Genomic DNA, 19,147 nt, shown 5'->3' with positions numbered 1-19,147 from the left:
AGGGGGGTGTAGAGTTGTAGTAACATAAAAATGAAAGAAACAAAGGAATAAGGAGAAAAACTGATCATTCCCACCATAAAGTCTTTATATTGAAGAAAAATAAAATCAAACAGGTCTTCTTATTAGTACATACTAATTTTGCATATAGGCTCGGTTTCTGTAAGCTAACATCAGTGAGAAGTTATATGCAACAGAAGATATACATTGTTTTAATAAAAGAAAATATATAGAATATATGAAGTTCTCAAACTATTGTTGTTTGTTGACTGCAGTATATGATCTAATCAATAAACCCATCTCTACCTGAATTGCTTTTTGCTTTTAAACAGTTTCCAGAAATATTTTTAGCAGAATTTACGAAAATGTATTTTTTGGATTGTTCAAGAACTGAACAAATTGTTTTCAGTATTGTTAAGTAGTGATGGTTTTGACAGGAACAGTGAGATAGAAACAATAATATAACCTTGGAAAAACTTTAAAACAAAAGGAACTTATTGTGCCAGCATTACAGCACTAATAAAATTAGAAAATTATTGGAATGTACAGTAGCTGTAGTTGTTTACGGAGAGCAAGCTTTTCCAAAGAAAAGAATGGAATTTGATGGGTTGTGCCTAATAAAAAATATGAATGGATGATCAGCTTTAAACTCTACTGGGTAAACATAACACAGAAGTTTGAATTTCACAGCAGTAGCTGCAGCTGCAACAGTGCCTTCTTCATTCACTTCCACAAAAGCCTTGTGAATCACGTCTGACACGTATAAACCTTCAGCACTGGAAATTCCACTCAGGTCACATTCTCTGGCGTGAAAGACATCTCTCATACCCATACTAGACAGATGTTTTTTAACATTGTAGGTTTCCTCCATCTTGAATCTTGGCAAATACAAGTCCATTTTGGTGTAATGTAAATTCTCCTTACTGGTCCACTTCATAAGGTTTTCATAAGTAAGTTGTTTTTCAATCTTGGAGAAGGAAAAAACACATTAGATCTATATACCACTACAGTACACTTGCAAAGTTTATTTAATTGCACAGTTTCGAGGTTGGATGTCATAGTCTAATATCTTAATGCTACACTATTATCATCTAACTACCATGGACTTTTTCTTTTAAAACAAGCCAACTGTAGAGTGTTAATCCAGAGAAGTATGCCTGAACACTCCCAAGAATATAAACAGTTGTTCTGCTGATGATAACGTGTGTTAGAAAGGGTTTGTTTCTAGAGGTTAAACTACAACGTAGTATTGAAGGCTACATTAGTGATATTTTTCTTTAATATTTTTTGTGCGTGTTTATGGAAAACACAGACTGGCAGATGTGGATACAGTTAAAATAATACTTTTTTCACAGTGTATATATTTTGCAAAATGTACGTAACATACATAAAGATAAACCACATATTTTTCATCACATGGTTAACAGTCATGCAGTTTACTTTGTGATATTAAGACCAGGTGTTGCTACAGATCTATTATCCACAGCATAGGCAGTCATTTCCATCTGTGCAAACAGGTTTATATACTGAGGTCCACACCCACTTTCTCCATCTGATGATCATCAAGGCCAGGTTATAACTGAGTGGTAGTGAGTAGGATATAGAGAATGCTTCTTGTATTTTCTGAATGTCCAGAAGGTCAGACTTCAGTGGCATCCAAGGAAAAAGTCTGATCTCCAAAAAAGGAATCTTTGCAACAATACTCAACTTTTTGGGAACCAGGAACTGTACCCTACCCACCTTTGAACAAAGGTTGCTAATGCAACAGTGATTTACCACACTAAGCCAAAAAAACCTAACAGTTTTCTACAAAATAACGGATTCCTTTTATAATACTATAATTGATACCTGCCACAATATAAATGTCTCCGGGGAATTTTATGGATAGGTACATCAGATACCATTTGGTGTATTTTTTCTGTACAGATGTTCTATTGTAATTAAACTGTGCCAATTGTTTCTAAATGTATTAAAAAATGATATTAATATAAATGTGATCTATGTATGTGTCTATATCAGCACCAAGGTTTTACTTGACAAATAAAGCATGAATTAGTGCATAATGCATTCTCACCTGTTCAAGTCCAGTGGATTCATCTTCAATATCTTTAGGAAGCAGAACAAACATGCTAAAATCTTCACCAGCATATGGCAGCTCAATAATTTGAGCATTTACATCAGGCAACAAAGCATAATTGAATTTTGCACTCTTGTACATCATCATCACAGTCTTAGTGTCTTTCTGGGGTATAAAACACATATATTGACAATGTTAGTAATGGTCTACCTACTGATCACAAAATATAGAAAATAACAGTTAATAGTAAAAAAAACAGGACTTTTTTTAAAGGCCTTGACAATATTTTCAGTAGTTCAGTAGTAGTGTGAAAATTTAAAAATTTATTTATTGTAAGATCATCTTTTCAAAATAAAGAATTTAAATGCATGTTCTAAGTGAATAAGTTATTTTTTCATTATTGCTAATGATAAATGCCACACAACAATATCATGTATAAATACAGTAATCTTCTTTTCTTCGTCTGCAGACCCACACCAAACCCTGCTTCATAATGACATCACTTCTGCCTCCCAAGATCCCACCTCTTGATGACACCACTTCCGTTTCCGGTTCACTCAAGATCCCGCCTGTTCCTGTTCTCATCATATAAATCCACCACCATTATGTTCTGCCTCAGTTCCATTTGAACTTGTGTCTGTAAAGAAGTTTTTCTTATTTTTCATTTTTCTTGAGGTATATGGGGTTCATATTCCACTTTATGCTTGTCACCGAGTCTCACTACTATTACAAAAAAGGGGACTCATACTAAAATCACAAAAAATTTCACATTGAAATTCAGAATTCACAAACATAAATGCCTGTTAAATAATCTGTTATTGTTGACAAGAATTTTATGGTTTTATCTGAAACATCAAACTTCAATGTAATATCAGATGGTCATTAAATTCCATTATTACATTTTATGCTTTACCTTGTTAAGTCTGAATTGCTCTTCTTTTGTTTTATCCATTCTGAACTTTTTTTGCCAGTCTCCCTTGAAGTAGGTTGCACTCACAAGAAGAAGCCGAGTCATTGGGTCTATAGCTCCTTCTGAGAGCAGGTTTACAATTTTTCCTGTATAAAATTAGCAACTTAATGTTTTAAAAAGTGTACTAAACAGAACCTTTAAAATTGGACATGTTCAGATATTTTATTTATTTTAGTGCTACTTCAAACAAAAATGTACTCCTCCATCCAAACAAACAGCACAGTAATTACAATAATTTACAAGATTCTAAGCTTTTTTAAACCACCAATTAAAGTTATTGTTAAAAAAAAAAAAAAATTAATGTATGTGAATTCAATTACATTTTTCGCCACTAAAAGTGTACACATCGGTTTCAATTCTCAGAAGGATACAGAAGCCTAGAAATAGACAGAATTAGTACTGCAGTAGCAGAAAATAGCTACTAGCCTCTTGTACACATATACTGTATAACTTAAGGAGTTGCCTGGTTAACCATCTGTGAAAGTGGACACATATTAAAATAACACATTGCTCCTTACATCATGACAGATATGGAAATGAGGCAAAGATATATAAAAGTGTGCAGCCACTGGTGTCATAGTTGTTTTTAGCTTTGTTAAACTGAAAATATGCTTCTAAGTTGCAATTGATGAGTGTTAAATTCTTCACAAACATATTTTCCACAACGTACCAGAAGTACAAAAAAAAAAATATGTAAGGTGTTATGCATTCTCTCTCTTTTTTCTGATCCATTAAAGCAGAGATATATCTATGGGGCCCATTCAGAAGTCTGGCAATCCTTGTATTTAATCTGTGTAAATGTAAGGCGGAATCCTCCCTACCAGGAGCTGCACCAAAACTTTACCAAATTGATTCAAAGCCTCTCTGGTTTGCAATTTCTGACTTGGACGCTATAATAATGTACTATCCTCTGTGCTAGTACAAAGCAGCTGTTATAAGAAGAGGGCTTCCTTTCCGGTCTACCTTTTTACCTTGGAAAATAGTAATTAAAAAAATAACAATAGAATTTATAGTATATGCCTTTACCCAAGTCTAATATGACTAGTTCATTCACATCAACGATAATGCTTCTTTAATGTGGCTATCATGGCATTGCATATGCTTGATCTAGTAAGGCTTTGTAAACACACACAATGTGTGTGTTAACACATAACTTTGGGAATTATACAAGTGTAGATCCTAACTTAGGATTTCATTATAAAAGGTGCTAGGGGTATTCAATTGCTGTAAAGTATTAAGTGTATAAACTTCATATTTTCATTATGTTAAAAGACCAAATCAAGTATGGATTAAAAGGAAATATTTGTTTTCTGTTGTTTTAATGTTAGGAAATTTCATTCTATAGTTGTCAATACAATAATCTACTATCAAGCTCTTATATTACAAAATATATTTTATTCAATGTCTAGATATGAGAAGGAGGTGGTTGTTATACCTTACCTTCTGTCTGTTTCTCCACCCAAGAATTGATGTTTTGCCTGGCCGACTCTGAAGAAGTGATGAAATCTACACCTTCAAGTTCTGCATGGTACAGCTTCCTAGTTTCATCAAGGTAATCCTGCATGAAAGGATTGGTATTTTCATGAGGTATATGATATATCCATGTTCCAACAAGTAAAATAAATTTAAGAAACAAAACCTAAACATCATTTTTTTGTAATGGGTGACATACTACATTACTGATGCTTTTATTTTATACAAATACAGGTAATATGTTTCATGCAGCTCTTCTTGGTTTTTCTCTGCTCACTTAAAAGTCCTACTGCTGATTAAATTTAATTTATATTTAAAGATATTGAAAGACAAATCCAAATAATTAGAAATTCAATATAATGATATATGTATATGATATACAGTAATAGTGTAGATTTAACAAAAAAGAAACATATAAATAAACCAAAACATCAAATGGTGCTGTAGGCAAACACACAACCAGTCAAAGACAACATAAGATGAAGTGTACCTGGTAAGAAGAAGTTGGAGAGAGTACAGGCTATTCCATGGAGATCACTTATGACGTCAAGACTTTACTGAGTAATTCTTGCTACAATTAGCCTCATATCACAAACAAGTCTCAGTTAGTTCCACAAACCCCAGGTATTTCTGGTTAACTCATGATGGCATAGGTATTCTACAGTTACGTGAGCATTAATGACATTTAATCTGTTATGACTCAAAAAGCACAGAGGAGACTAGTACATCCACAGATTTAACTCCATTGTTAGACATATTCGTTACGACAATATTAAGCCAAAAAAAACAAAAAAACTACTGTTATGGTGTATAAAATCTGTACATTTTGGTTTCCATTATATTTTGTTCGAGCCAAGACAACAGATGAACTAAGATAAATCAAAGCAGGTTTTCTTACACCTCACTTTTAAAACAGCTGTTTCCAACATTGAAAGGAAGACATTTCTGGTGGCTTCAATTACTTTATAACCTGGGAAAGGAAACCTGAGCTGATACCTCAGGCTATTGATTACTTTATGGATGGACATCTGGGGCAACAATTGTGTTTATGGCCTGGGAAAGGGAAACTGAGGCAATATCAAAGAACTTTATTATCTGGGAAAGAGTTTGAGCAAAATTCATCAGTCACATTGACAACCAGCCAATCAGGTGCATGTGTTGTGAAACCAAGGCATGACATTTCATAATAAATATGCCTTGGTTTGGAAGAGGAGAAGAAGCAGAAAGAAGGAGCAGAAGGAGGAGAAGAGAAGAAGGAGAAGAAGAGGAACAGACGAAGACGGCACTGGTCGTCAGAAAGGCATCATGAACATCGATTGCTAAATCAAACACCTCCCTGGGACATTCATCCTTGTCATCTGTAACTTTTTCGTAAGCTTTTCCTAAAGACTATATATATATATTCAGACTTTTCTATCAGTACCTATTTTCTATTATTCTTTGTTCCAGTGGTATTATTATTATTCTTGTAATAAATACCATGCTGCTTTTAACTTTCTATGATTTGTCTTAATGTCTAGAGTGATTGAATTAATAAGTTAGATTTCTTTGAGCACCTGGTGACAGCCAAATTTTTTGCCAGTATATCTGTGCTGCGAGGTTTATAAGGCTGAGAGTGAGGGTGCCACTCAATAGAAGGGACAGTACGATAAAAAGAAGGTATTCTTGGCTGATAAATGGAATATAGTCAAGAGTGCAGAGTCTTTGTATGTTTAAATGTATTCTTGTAGACCAAAAGTAATATTTAGGTCTGAGATATCACTAAAACATTGTATGTTGTTCGTGCCAATAATAAGCAAGTCTCTTGAAGTGCTGAATGACAGGCTGATGCGTGGTTTAAAGTGCTAAGGGTTAATCAGTGTGTGTGTGTGTCATTCATGGGGCACTGTTGTGGTTAGGGTCTGTGTGTGTGTGTTTATCTATGTATGTGTGTGTTCATTTTAAAGTGCAACAGTAGACCAACCCGATAACGAACCTGATGAGAACATTTACCCTTGAGAAAACAGGTAAAGGGTAAGTAGAGGGAAATACTACGATAATACAACTACGCAAATATGCGCAATGTTTTACGTTAAAGTTTTTCGATACCAGTTACAGTATCTAAAATATTACTTCTCTGCTTTGGGGAAATTGGTGTATATGAAGAATGGGATAAATCTCAAATGCACCCGATCTTCTACACAGTCATTCCAAGACTGTAGCCCATGGAATGGGGAGGGCCTAAATGTTAGTGACACACAAATCCCAGTTGTTCCTTATTTCCACAGATGATGCTGCTGCATTTAGATTAGATTCTCATTGCAGGCTGCTATCAGGGTGTGGCTTGATCAGTAGGCTGTAATAAGCATACAGATATACACACATAGATGCTTTACTTGCTTCATCCAGACACTTGAATGGAGCCACCATCTTGGAGCAAACAACTTCTCATTTAAAAGGAGCATAAGCTGTATCAATTTTACCTGTGTCTTTCTAAATACCTCAGAATTATGCAGCCTGTAAATAAAAGAGGAGGAGGAACCTGCAGACAAGGCAGAAAAAGGCCACTTTTCACAACTGTGTGTGTTTTACGTTTATTACTACTTTGCATTTTCTATTAACAGTATTCCTTGGAATAGCTGTCAGACTAAAAATAAAGGCAAAAACAGCAATATACTTATATTTGGATTTGTGTAAATGTATTCATGCCAAAATATTTATTAAAGATACATTGTCTATTGTGTGGACATAAATAATAAGATTTTATTTTTAGGTCCTGATACAGCTGAGCTCTCTTTTTTTTAGAGTTATCATACATATTTACATATTATCATTAATATGTGCAAAATTATATTGTTTCAAGGATTATTACAAGATTGGAAGAGATTGTATTAAAATTACCTGCTCAAAGTGTAGAGTCATATTAGTCATTTTCATATCATTTAATAATAGCTCTTACAATAGATTGTAATGACCGAGGGGTGTCGGAGATGGAGGAATGATTTTTGCTGTTTGGACAATGTTGGTTATAATTAGCCCCGAATAGGGCCACTGGTTTGTTCAGTGGCTGGACCCACTACTGTTATTATCAGCTGCTCCTCCATGTTTCAAAAGTCTGCTGTGACTCAACATGCTCTAAGCTCTTTAATCCATATGCCTGTGCATACTTGCTGGCTCACTTGGGGTTGCAAGCAGCCAGTTTGTCACACTAATCCAAGGCCAGAGTCCACAACTGAGACTCACCAGTGGCCACACACAGACCGATGGACTTAACAGCAGGGAGATGCATCTTAAGTGCTTCTTTAATTGCTCTGTCTGCAGATGATCAGCTTTTCTAAGAACCCAGGTGCTAACACACTAGTTACATTTAAGTGTGTTTAAGAAATGCAAGGAATAAGTATAAAGTGCACTTACTTTTTATTTAACCAGTAATAATCTATCATAACATCTGCCAGATAAAACTGCAAACATCCACATCATCTACTCAATTTTAACAGTATCTTCACACATAAAATCAACTCACAACACAGCTCCAGTTTATAATGTGTTTATGTACTTACTTTTGCAAGTTGGAATGTCTTCTCTCCAAATAAACGATTTGCTAGGTGTATTGTAGATGTTGAATCCTTGTTGTTAATACTGGAGAGCTGGTTGCTAAATTCAGAGTGAACAGAGGTTTTGATTTTGCTGAAATGTAACACCTAAAAAACAAAAGAAAGACTGACTGTCTGTAGGTAATAAGAGTGGGGAAAAAAAAAAAAAAAAAGATGTAGGCATGGAAATACTGTATTATCGCTCCTGAATTTGCATAAAGTACATTGGAGAGAGGAGTGGTCACCAAAACAAGGAGAAGTTTAGTGCTCTTCAAGTCAATGTTATTTCTTCACAAACATGGTATATATGCATTTGCCATGCAAAATTGTATTCTAATGTTAGATATTTTGTATAAACTTCAAAAAATATATAGCCAGTCCTGCCGTCTTATATTGGAGCAGTATGGGGCATGGGGGACTGGGAAAAACAAAAGCCTAAAAAACAAAACTTACTTAATACGACCATTTTTCAAGCCAAGACAACTGTCAAGTATTGATCCACTTCTTGTAATTACAACACATTGTTAAACAACTTACTATACATATGTCAGTCAGTGCTTGTCTCTGTCCACATTAACTTTAACTTTCAAACTTCCCTGGGGAGTGGTTTCCTCTTTAAAGACAAAATCAAAGTAAACTGTTCATGCCACGTGGTTGGTTTTGTTTTGATTTACTTTTGTATTTACATGAGAACTCGCAATGGAAGAGAAATCATATCTATACCTTAAGAACAATAGTACCAGGAATAGGAGAAACTTATTATTTCCAGATCCTTTTTGTTGTCACAAATATGCATTGGAAGCACGGAAACCAGTTTCCTTTTATAGAAACTCAAAGAGAATGCATTCAGTAAGTTTTTATGTTTTTATTTTCTGTTGGAGCCACATGACACATAGCCAGTCCTGGTGTTTTGCAATGGACCCTATGATTTTTTTATTTGTGCTGTAAAGTTAAACGTTTTGCATAATTGTGCAAGGCAAATGCAGCTGCACAATATTTGTGAAAAAATTACCAACTTGAAAAATATCAATCATATCCTTTATGAATAACTACAATAGGTTTAAACAGGAGCTGCTGTCAGGAATGCAAATTGCAGTTTACCTTGTTTTTCTTTTTTGTGAATTGTATTTAGTCACTCAAAAATGAAGCAGAGTAAATTTCTTTTTGTAAGATATTGCTATCAAGACCTTTACTGACATTGATTTCCTTCTGATACTCCTAGTACTGATTGGTAGGCTGTGTCACATTACTGAGGACCAGAGGAGTAAGCTTTATGTAGTATAAAAGGAGTATTTTGTTAAAGTTTGTTCCAAATTCATATCATTACTTAATTACAATCATTCTGAATTTCAAACAGTAAACTCTTAAATTAAAAGGTAAACTCTTAAAAACCAAAATATCAAACAATAAAATGAAAAGAAAAAAATGCAAACAAAAAGCCTAATACAAAAATATCAAAGTAAAAAAATACTGTACAATACACACAAAGAAGGCAGTTACAGATAAGAAGATAAACACAAATCAAAATGTAGAAGAAAAATTACAACACTTTAATGAATTATATATGCTTTTGTACCAACACTGAATACATCCTTCATGCATGCTCACCTGCTCCATCTGTGCAGCAGTGTCACCTCGCGCTCCTAAATAAACCATAGCAAGAGCAGGGGAGATGCTGAATGGTGAAAAGAAGACATCACCCCTGTTAGTCTCACTTAACTTCTTAAACAGGTCCAGGGAGAACTGAGAATTTGCTTCACTCAAAGACTCCATAACTTGGGGTTAGAACAAATCTGTCAAATAATTTAACACAAAGCAATGTGTCAATTGTCACTAAATTGACTATTTGCTCTGCACAGTTTCCAAAAAAATATATTTCAAAGAAGCAAAATAACTAAACAATATGTCTAAACAATGCAAGTTGGTAATAAAGACTTCAAAAAAAGAAAAAAAAACTTAAGAATAAAAGGAGTTAATAGACACTTTCAGAAAATAAAAATATTTGCAATCACTAAATATCATCAACAGTTTCAAAAAAATTCAAGGAGTGCTGGTTGAGAATGAATATAAATGTCTTCCCTACATTGAAATGCTGTTGTTCAATGCCACATGAATTTAATGTACTCTTAATTTCAAGTAATACTATAAATTTCATAGTAGTATGGTAAAGATGATCATGTAGAGTGGATTGTGGTATAGCGGGTCCACAGCTCATGTCAAAGGGTCATTTTTAAAATAAATAATCACCGCACTCGCAGCTTAGCGAGGGGGCGTGGTGGTGTGTGGCCGAAGCAGTTCCTGAGCAGTTTGTGATGTGGGCGTTTCTCACCTAAGTGCACAGATGAAATGGTGAGAAATGGCCTGCATCTGTAATTGTTTCCAGGAATTGCCGATTGCTACAGCCGTCACGTCCTAGAAGCGCGAGGTGGTTTGGGGGAAGAAGAAAAACAGCCGGAGTTTGCAGAAGGAAAAAACCGGTGCGAGCGCGCGAGCGAAGGCAGGCAAGCAAGCAGCTGAACAGTGAGCTCTAGCAGGGGTGTTTGGCCAACACCTAGGGCAGTTGGAAGTGGTCGCTCCCACTGAGTATTTTATGGAGAAACGGGAGTGACTGGCAGTAGGATGAGTGACCGCGTAAGGCCGAGATGGCAGCAGGAGTCGGGGGGCTTGGGCGGTGAAGTCCCTGACGTGTGCTTCCTGATCGTTAGGGAAGCCAAGTCTCAGTCAGGAGAGTGCGCGACTGAAGCCAGGGATCGGGAGGCCTCCAGACCAGATGAGCGGAGAGAATTGTCAGCTGCTGCAGAAGAGCGACTCACCTGTTGCGGGGCCCAGATGGGAGAAGCAGGGGAGCCGCCAGGTAAAGAAGATGCCGGGCTTTTGTGTTTTTAAAGGACTGCTTCCAGCATTGTTTTAACCTTGTTTTAAAGGATTGGTTTTTTTTGTGTTTTAACCTCCACTATTTCATTCATTTTATGGATTAAATTTATTTAATGATTTGAAGCACTGCACTTTATTTAATTTAGATACTGTTTTGTTGTTTTAAATAAAAGCACTTTCCACTATTACACCATCCCCTTGCTCCATTGTTATGCCTCACTGCCGAGCTCATCAGTAACTTTACCGACAGTGAAGGGTTCATGGGCTCCCAGATGGATGATGGGAGCATTCAGCGAACATGAATCGTCACAAGGATACAAAGCAATAGTCCTCCATCCTGCATTAATCCATAAATATCTTTAAAAAAAAAAAAAAAACAAGCAACTTTTTTAACAGCAGTATTGATGAATCAACAGGCCAAAACATGAGTCTGGTAGGGTATTGGTTAAGGACAGGACATAAAAACATGTGCCATGGTAAGCAGGCATTTGAAGACATCTCTCCCAACTATGATACATTTTTGCCAAGACGACAAAAACAGATGTGTAAAATATAACTAAATTAGCCCATATCTGGAAAAAAAAAACAAAACAAAAAACAAACAAACTTAATATACTTGGTCCATCTAATGCCTGTTTCCTGTACCCTCTAACTGTCATTCTATATGGAGCCAAGACTTTCATCTTGTGTCACCTAGATCTCCATTCACTTCTTCTTTAAAAATGAAGTCACAACTGTATGAATGGAAAACGTCCTCGGGGAATCAGAGAGGGAAGCCTTACCACCTTCGGGAGGAGATAGGGTGCTATTGCTGATGCAACATTTCTTCCCAAATCAGAAGGACATCGGCTGGATGATGAACAACCTTACTTCCAGCTCTCTGTCATCAAACTCCACCTCTTCCGGGAGCCAGTACCTTAAAACTGCCAATGCACCAGAAGGAGCCAATCAGTCTTGGACTCGACAGCAGTTGAATTAGTTATACTCAGGAGCGCACCTTCCTTTTGTGTTTTAGTACACATTTATTTTCTCTCTTGACAATTATCAACTGCTGGGCTTAAATGGGAGTCCTGTTTGACTCCTGCATTTTATTCACAGTGTGTCTGTAAGAAACAACTTGCCTTTGAGTGGACTGGTTTCATTGCACACTTACTGTTTGAGTAAATTTTTATAGAATATTTAGGTTTCATTTAGATATCCTGAATTAAAAGCATTGTACAAATTTTTGAAATTTGAAACATTCCCATTTAAAAAGCATTGAATAATTTTTACAATTGGTCTAAATTGAAGATGAGACACATTCTTTGGAAGGTAAACTGTTGGATAATTTACTTATTCAAATTCATTATTAGAGACTTTACATCCTGCCTTGAGAGTTTTGGATTCCAGCAGCATACTGATGTTCCCACTCATTCCAAAGGACATGTCTTGGACTTGATTTGCTGTTCTGGAGTTGCCCCACTTGATTGTACTACAGATGAACTCCTCATAACCGATCATTTCGTATTTCATTCAATGTTGCACTTTCTAATACTAAGCTTTCCCATCTCATGTCTTTCCGTAATATTACAGTTTTTCTGAATTGCTAAAACACTAAATCCCCATTGTAAAAACTAAACTGTCAACTACCAAAACTCTTTCATCAGATCAATCCCACAGTTGTCAAAATCTTAAACACTATTCATCTGGTTAGGACACAATTTGCAAGTCTGAATTTCCCATTTACCAAAACTCTAAACACATTCTCAAACACAAAACACATTTAGCAGTGTGGTGCACTTGTACCCAGAATGGTGCACACAGGCTACAGAAGTTAAACACAACTAACACACTGTTTTCATCATTTACACACTACCACTCAAAATTGAAAACACATGTGTCCAATCAGTGAACCCAATTAGTAAACGGTATAAAAGCCTACTGAAATGCAAATGGCATGAGTGGATCCAACAATGGAGCAATACAATAGGAGAGGAGGAGGAAGAAGAAGAAGAAGGAGGAGGAGGAGGAAGCGGAAGAGGAAGAGGAGTCTGTGTCTGTGTCAGAGTCAGAGGTGGTGGGCAAGGATGAAGACCAAGAAGAAGATCTGTAATTTCAAATGACATTCGAGCAACTGTCAAAGATCATGTTCTGGTGCATGGCATGACTATGAGGGAGGCAGAGCAATGTGTGCAACCAAACCTAAGCAGGTTCTCAGTGGCTACTATAATCTGGACCTTCAGAGAAGAAAACCGGTAAAAAGTATACTTGTCTCAGTAAGGGGACAATGAAAAATAATTTCTCCATGGTACTGTGTTTGAAAACATTTACTGAAAACTGATGTATGTATGTATACAGTATATTATATAAATAAAGTATACTTATAACTAAATGGTATTTTTTTTTTAGAATTGAAAGACGGCCACATGAGGGTGGAAGAACACGCATGTGCTCACAATACCAGGAGACACTTATTGTGGATATGGTCCGTTAAATAATGCAATTCAACTGCGTGAAATACAGCAGCGGATTAAGAAGACAACATACATTTTGAGGGAATAAATAGTGTGAGTCTGTCAACAATTGACTGTGTCCTGCAACACAACAAGATAAGGATGAAAAGTTTATTGGGTACCATTTGAGCGAAACTGTGAGAGAGTGAAAGAGCAACGATGTCAATATGTGCAAGTAAGTAAACTTTTACAGTAAACAGTACTAGAATGTATACTGTATTGTCTGGGATGCAGCACACGTATACATCATACTGTGTCATTTACAGAACTAAATGTAGTTTGTCGTCACTGTGTACAGAGAATCTTTGAGCTTGACTCAATGGTTAGGCCTCATGAATACATCTTTGTGGATGAAGCCGGATTCAATCTAGGAAAAAGGAGAAGAGGTCGTAACGTCATAGGTCAATGTGCCATTATTGAACTGCCTGTCCAGCGTGGTGGAAATGTAACTATCTGTGCTGCCATCAGCAGCTATGGGGTTCTCCACAGTAATGTTACTGTTGGGCCATAAAACACCGAACTTCTAGTAACATTCCTGGATGGTCTACGGGATGCTTTGCTTGAGCAGAGAGTTCGCGAGCAGGCAGAGCACCCCATGTTTTGTTATCATTTGGGATCAATGTGAGCTTTCACCGTGGTCCAAGAATACGCGATTGGTTTCACAATGAGCAGCATTTTATGAATGTGTTTCTTCCACCATACTCTCCCTTTTTGAACCCTATTGAGGAGTTTTTCTTGGCATGGAGATGGAAAGTATACGACCGAAACCCTTACACACAGGAAGATCTACTTCAAGCAATGAATGGAGCATGTGCTTAGATAGGAGTGGAATCTTGCCAGGGCTGGATTCGGCAGGCTAAAGGATTCTTTCCTCGTTGCCTTGCAAGGGAGACCATAGCATGTGATGTGGATGAAGTCCTGTGGCCTGACCCAGCACAGAGGCGTGATGCTGAGGCAGAATAAATTATCTGAATATGCTGTAAATAATATATAACTTTTTTGCTGCAGTTCTTTTTTTTGTTAAAATGTGAGTACAAGAATAAATGAATGAATAAATAAATATTATTTTCCCGCTATCCCACACTTTTTTATTTATGTAGTGTGTAATCGTTGCCAAGTTGTGTTTGCACATTGGCTGGTTTTGTGTGGTTTTTGACAGTAGTGCTTGATTTTGAGTAAAGTTAAAATAGTTTTGGGTCAAATGTTTGGTTTTGCAAGACAATTCGAAGGTTTTATGAGTGTAGCTTGAATTTTAGAGTTTGTGTTTAGTGTTTTGAGACAAAGATGAGATTTTATGAAATGTGTTTTAGCAATTCAGAAAAACTAAATATTACCTTTCCTCTAGTATTGATTCCCTTATGGACATTCATAAATTTATCCAATCCTGAAAAACTGGTCTCGCACTATAACACTGGACTTAATGGTATTCTTAGCTCTCTCGCTCCATTAAAAACTAGATCTGTTTCTTTCTCCTTTTCTGCTCCCTGGTTCATGCCAGAACTTCGGCTTTTGAAAGCCAAAGGCTGGCAACTTGAACAGTTCTATAAAAAAACTGGACTCTTTGTTCACAAAGAGATGTACAAAAACCACACACTATTACAAGGACTGTATTGCCCAAACTAAATCTATTATACTTGCATTATTTCTTCCAATGAAGGCAACACTAAGTCATTGTTTTCACTGCTTAATAATATCACATAACCCCTGGATTCTTTACTTTCTCACCTTTACTCAACTGATTTTTGCAATTCCCTTATGTCCTTTTTAATGAAAAAAATCCAGAAGATTCATCAGTCTCTCTGTACGGATTCCTCCAGTACTTCATTTGAATTTCACCCAACAACTCACTATTTTCCTCTTTTCAGCTTCCTACTTTCTCAGAAATCTCAGATCTTGTCTGTTAGTCTAAGCTATCCACCTGTCAACTGGACCCCCTTCCTACAGTTCTGGTCAAAGCCTGCCTCTCCTCTCTGGAACCTCTTTCTGCTATAATCCTCTCCTCTCACTACCGGTACTGTTCCTTCATCTTTTAAAACTGCTGCAATAACCCCAATACTGAAAAAAACAGGTTTTAGGACAAAATTACTGAAATTTAGTCGGATTATTTCTAATCTACCCTTCATTTCCAAAATTCTTGAAAAAAAAAATAGTGGCTATTGAACTTCATTCTCATTTATCTCAAAATAATCTGTATGAATAGTTCCAGTCTGGTTTCCGTCCCCTCCACAATACAGAAACAGCACTTATAGAAATTACTAATGACATCCTTATGGCAGCTGATTCTGGTTTAATTACTATTTTCATCCTCCTTGATCTGAGTACAGCCTTTGACACTATTTGTCACACTACTCTTCTCAATAGATTATCTTCGATTGGCATTACCCACACTCCACTAGATAGGATCTGAACCAACCTCTCAGGCCACACTCAGTTTGTTCAGCTTAAAACTTTCACATCCCAACCCACCACTGTTACTTCAGGTGTGCCCCAGGGCTCTGTCTTGGGGCCTCTCCTTTTCATTATTTACCTCCTTCCCCTTGGAAATATCTTTCGTAAATATAACATTACCTTCCACTGTTATGCTGTGGACACCCAGCTCTATCTCACTAGCACACCTACCATTTCCATTCCACCCTCCTCACTTACTGATTGCATAGCAGAAATCAAATCCTGGTTTTCTTCAAATTTTCTTAAACTAAATAGTGACAAAACTGAGGTTCTCCTCATTGGTACAAAATCAACATTATCCAAAACTGATAATTCCTCTATCTCCCCTTCCCCACAGGTTAAGAGTCTTTCAGTCCCACATCAATAACATCTCCCGGTCTGCATATTTCCACTTGCGTAACATTAATCGTATTTGCCCCTCCATCACTTCCCACACTACTGCTATCCTTGTTCATAGCCTTGTCACTTCTTGTCTGGATTATTGCAATTCCCTTTTCTTTGGTCTTTCTCGCAAATCTCTTTATAAGCTTCAACTGGTCCAGAATTAAGCTGCCCGTATCATTACTAGAACCCTCTCTATTCACCATATCACTCCTGTTTTGCAGCAGCTTCACCGGCTTCCAGTTAAGTTCCGCATTTAAATCAAAATTCTTCTGTTAACTTTTAAGGCTATCCACAACCTTGCCCCTCCATATCTATCTGACCTCCTCCATGTTGCCATTCCCTCACGTACCCTTATATCCTCTTCCTCCATCCACTTGACTGTCCCCTTCGTCTGTCTTACCACTATGGGGAGCAGAGCATTCAGTTGCTCAGCTCCCCAGCTCTGGAACTCACTACCATGTGAGCTTAGAAATATTGAATCATTTTCACTTTTCAAATCTAAACTTAAAACTCATTTGTTTAAGACTGCTTTTTCTCTTTGATTACAATTGCTCTGTCCAATTTTAAATTTTTGTATTTTAGTTTTGTTTATAATCTGTGTTTTATCTATTGTTCAGTGTTCTAGAGTGTTTAGAAAGGTGCCTATAAATAAATAAAATGTATTATTATTATATATTTGAAGCTGCAATAATGACAATTTTTAAATGTACCTGGATGAGTTAATAGGCAAACTTAGCTATTATTTAATCAAACAAGTCGGATGGAAGGGGGAAGCTTTAATTGAGACCCTGTTGATGTCTCAACCAGTTTCCAGTCCATAATTTACCACAGATGACAAGACTGCAGCAGAAGAATTGTTGCTCTTAGTGCCATATTTAAAGGCATTCTTTTGTAGTACTAGTAGTAGCATTGTCACATGTACAAAAAAAAAAAAAGTTAAATTTTAAATTTGCATGCTGAGTTTTTGAAATTAACTGTGCTTTGTGAACATGTGAGCAGATAGGGTTGAAAATGATGTTCATTGTGATTAGTAAACCTCATGCTGTACAAAGTATTCAGACCAATATCAACTAAATACGGAGATACTGGCATCTTCCATAGTGTAAGATGATGCGGAGATAAATCATAATATGGAAGAATAAAATTTATGTATTAGCAGTATTAGCATAAATAGACATAAAAGTAACAGCTTCTAAAACAGATTAAGCATAAATTAGAATGTTAAGCAAATAAGACAGGTCAAGCAAATGGTTAACTAAAAAATCAGTCATATTGCATTTTCTAGTAAAAAAGGAAAATTACCAGTATCAAGAGAGGAAGAATAGAACAGGACAAGAATAATGTACAGAAACTACCCGAGGACAGGATAAGGAGGAATGAGAACACCTGTGTTCAAGGCTAGGAAGCTGAGGAACGATACCACTGACTTAATATAGAAAAAATGGTTCTGGTAGGCACGCAAGAAGCCAGCTGGAACAGTGAGTCAGCAGAAACAGCAAAAGGAAGACGATGTAATGTATGGAAAGTAAAATTAATGTATTCGTGTATTAGCATAAATAAATATAGACAAATATATAAGCATCTCCCTTAGTATAGATACTAATGCAAGTCAGGACTGCCACACAATGATTAAATAAAAACACATACCATATTCTTAAATTAAAGCTTAGCATCAGGCCACCATTATAACATAGTTTGAAAGGCATAGAAAACGAAATGACACAAGAAAAGCCCAAAGATGGAAAAAGGAAAACATCTGCCCGGCCGAAGACCAATCAGAAATAAGCAAAAAAGAAACTAGAGATGAACAATGGATAGTAAAAACAGGTGCAGAATGAGCTAATTGAACGAGGTCAAAGTGATAAGAAATGATGTACAAGTTTTGGGTTTTGAACTGTTCGGGGCTCAGCTCAATTTGGCTGTATTGGGTTGAGTCTGTGTTATTATTATTGTTATTTTATTGCAATAAAACTATAGACTCTGTTTGCCTATCCCGAGACTCCTAATAGCCTTCATTTCAGGTAAAAAGCCTTCTGGTGACAATTTTTCGCCACGACACAATAACAGCTTTAACAAGCATTGGGAATAATAACGAGTACTGTAAAGTTCACTGTACATATCTTAGATGTAATAAAATACAATAATATTCATCACTTAGGTTCAAAGTAATCCAATAAAAATTAACTCAGAATTCACTTTGTTTGTAACTGACAAGCACCCAATTACAGAAATAGTGCTTTAGAACAAGATGAAATACTCATTATGCTTTGTGGCTCCCTGGAACAACCCTCCTGTGTCCGTTTGTGTGAATTGTCTGTGTTTACAATACATTCACACTTTAGGGCCCTCATGACTTATTATACTTTAAGTTTCAACTTAACTTCCCCTTTTACTGGGATTGTAATAATGCTGCCATGAAAGCTTGACACAGAACCTGTTTCTCTGCTGCCTTAACTTTGCCCCACTTTTTCCATATGCACATCTTTGTAATTTCATAAAGTGACAATTTTCTTTCTACGTTTCCAGTATGTACATTCTTTTAAAATGTGTGAGGTCTACTTCTTGTCATCCCAGGATATTCTCTCATATTGTTTATTTATATTTGCTGTTTTAAATTGTATCGTACTTACAGTAATTATATGGAGTACTGTATATGTGTTTATTAAGAAAAGTAAAACGAGATTGAAAGAAATGAATTTTATACAATATTTAACACTTGTCTATTAATGCACATTGTCACATTAAACAGCTATAGTGTTCTCTTCAAGAGACTCCAAAAACGTACTTAAAAAGCTGTTCACGTTTTAAATTTAATATTCTCAAATCCGTTCATTCCAATGAATTATGCGACTTCAGGTGT

General features: G+C 36.2%; 1 protein-coding gene across 3 annotated transcripts in view; it reads right to left on the bottom strand.

The window, feature by feature from the left end:
- Positions 1 to 262: 262 nt before the first annotated feature.
- Positions 263 to 19,147, bottom strand: part of LOC114653613 (leukocyte elastase inhibitor-like) — a 43,359-nt gene continuing 24,474 nt past the window's right edge. The window contains exons 2-7 of one of the 3 annotated variants that reach the window (XM_051928857.1): positions 9,698 to 9,723; positions 8,057 to 8,197; positions 4,485 to 4,602; positions 2,988 to 3,130; positions 2,072 to 2,239; positions 263 to 964 (exon numbers count right to left, since the gene is read on the bottom strand). In XM_051928857.1, the coding sequence (XP_051784817.1) occupies positions 560 to 964; positions 2,072 to 2,239; positions 2,988 to 3,130; positions 4,485 to 4,602; positions 8,057 to 8,197; positions 9,698 to 9,723 (1,001 nt within the window). In that variant the 3' untranslated portion in view covers positions 263 to 559. Of the gene's footprint in view, positions 965 to 2,071; positions 2,240 to 2,987; positions 3,131 to 4,484; positions 4,603 to 8,056; positions 8,198 to 9,697; positions 9,883 to 19,147 lie in introns of all 3 variants that reach the window. The other 2 variants (XM_051928855.1, XM_051928856.1) reach the window with 2 other exon arrangements.

Source organism: Erpetoichthys calabaricus, chromosome 6 (genome assembly GCF_900747795.2).
Source record: "Erpetoichthys calabaricus chromosome 6, fErpCal1.3, whole genome shotgun sequence".
Taxonomy (NCBI): Eukaryota; Metazoa; Chordata; class Cladistia; order Polypteriformes; family Polypteridae; genus Erpetoichthys; species Erpetoichthys calabaricus.
Note: the sequence above shows the minus strand (reverse complement) of the source record. Positions and strands in the feature narration are given on the sequence as shown.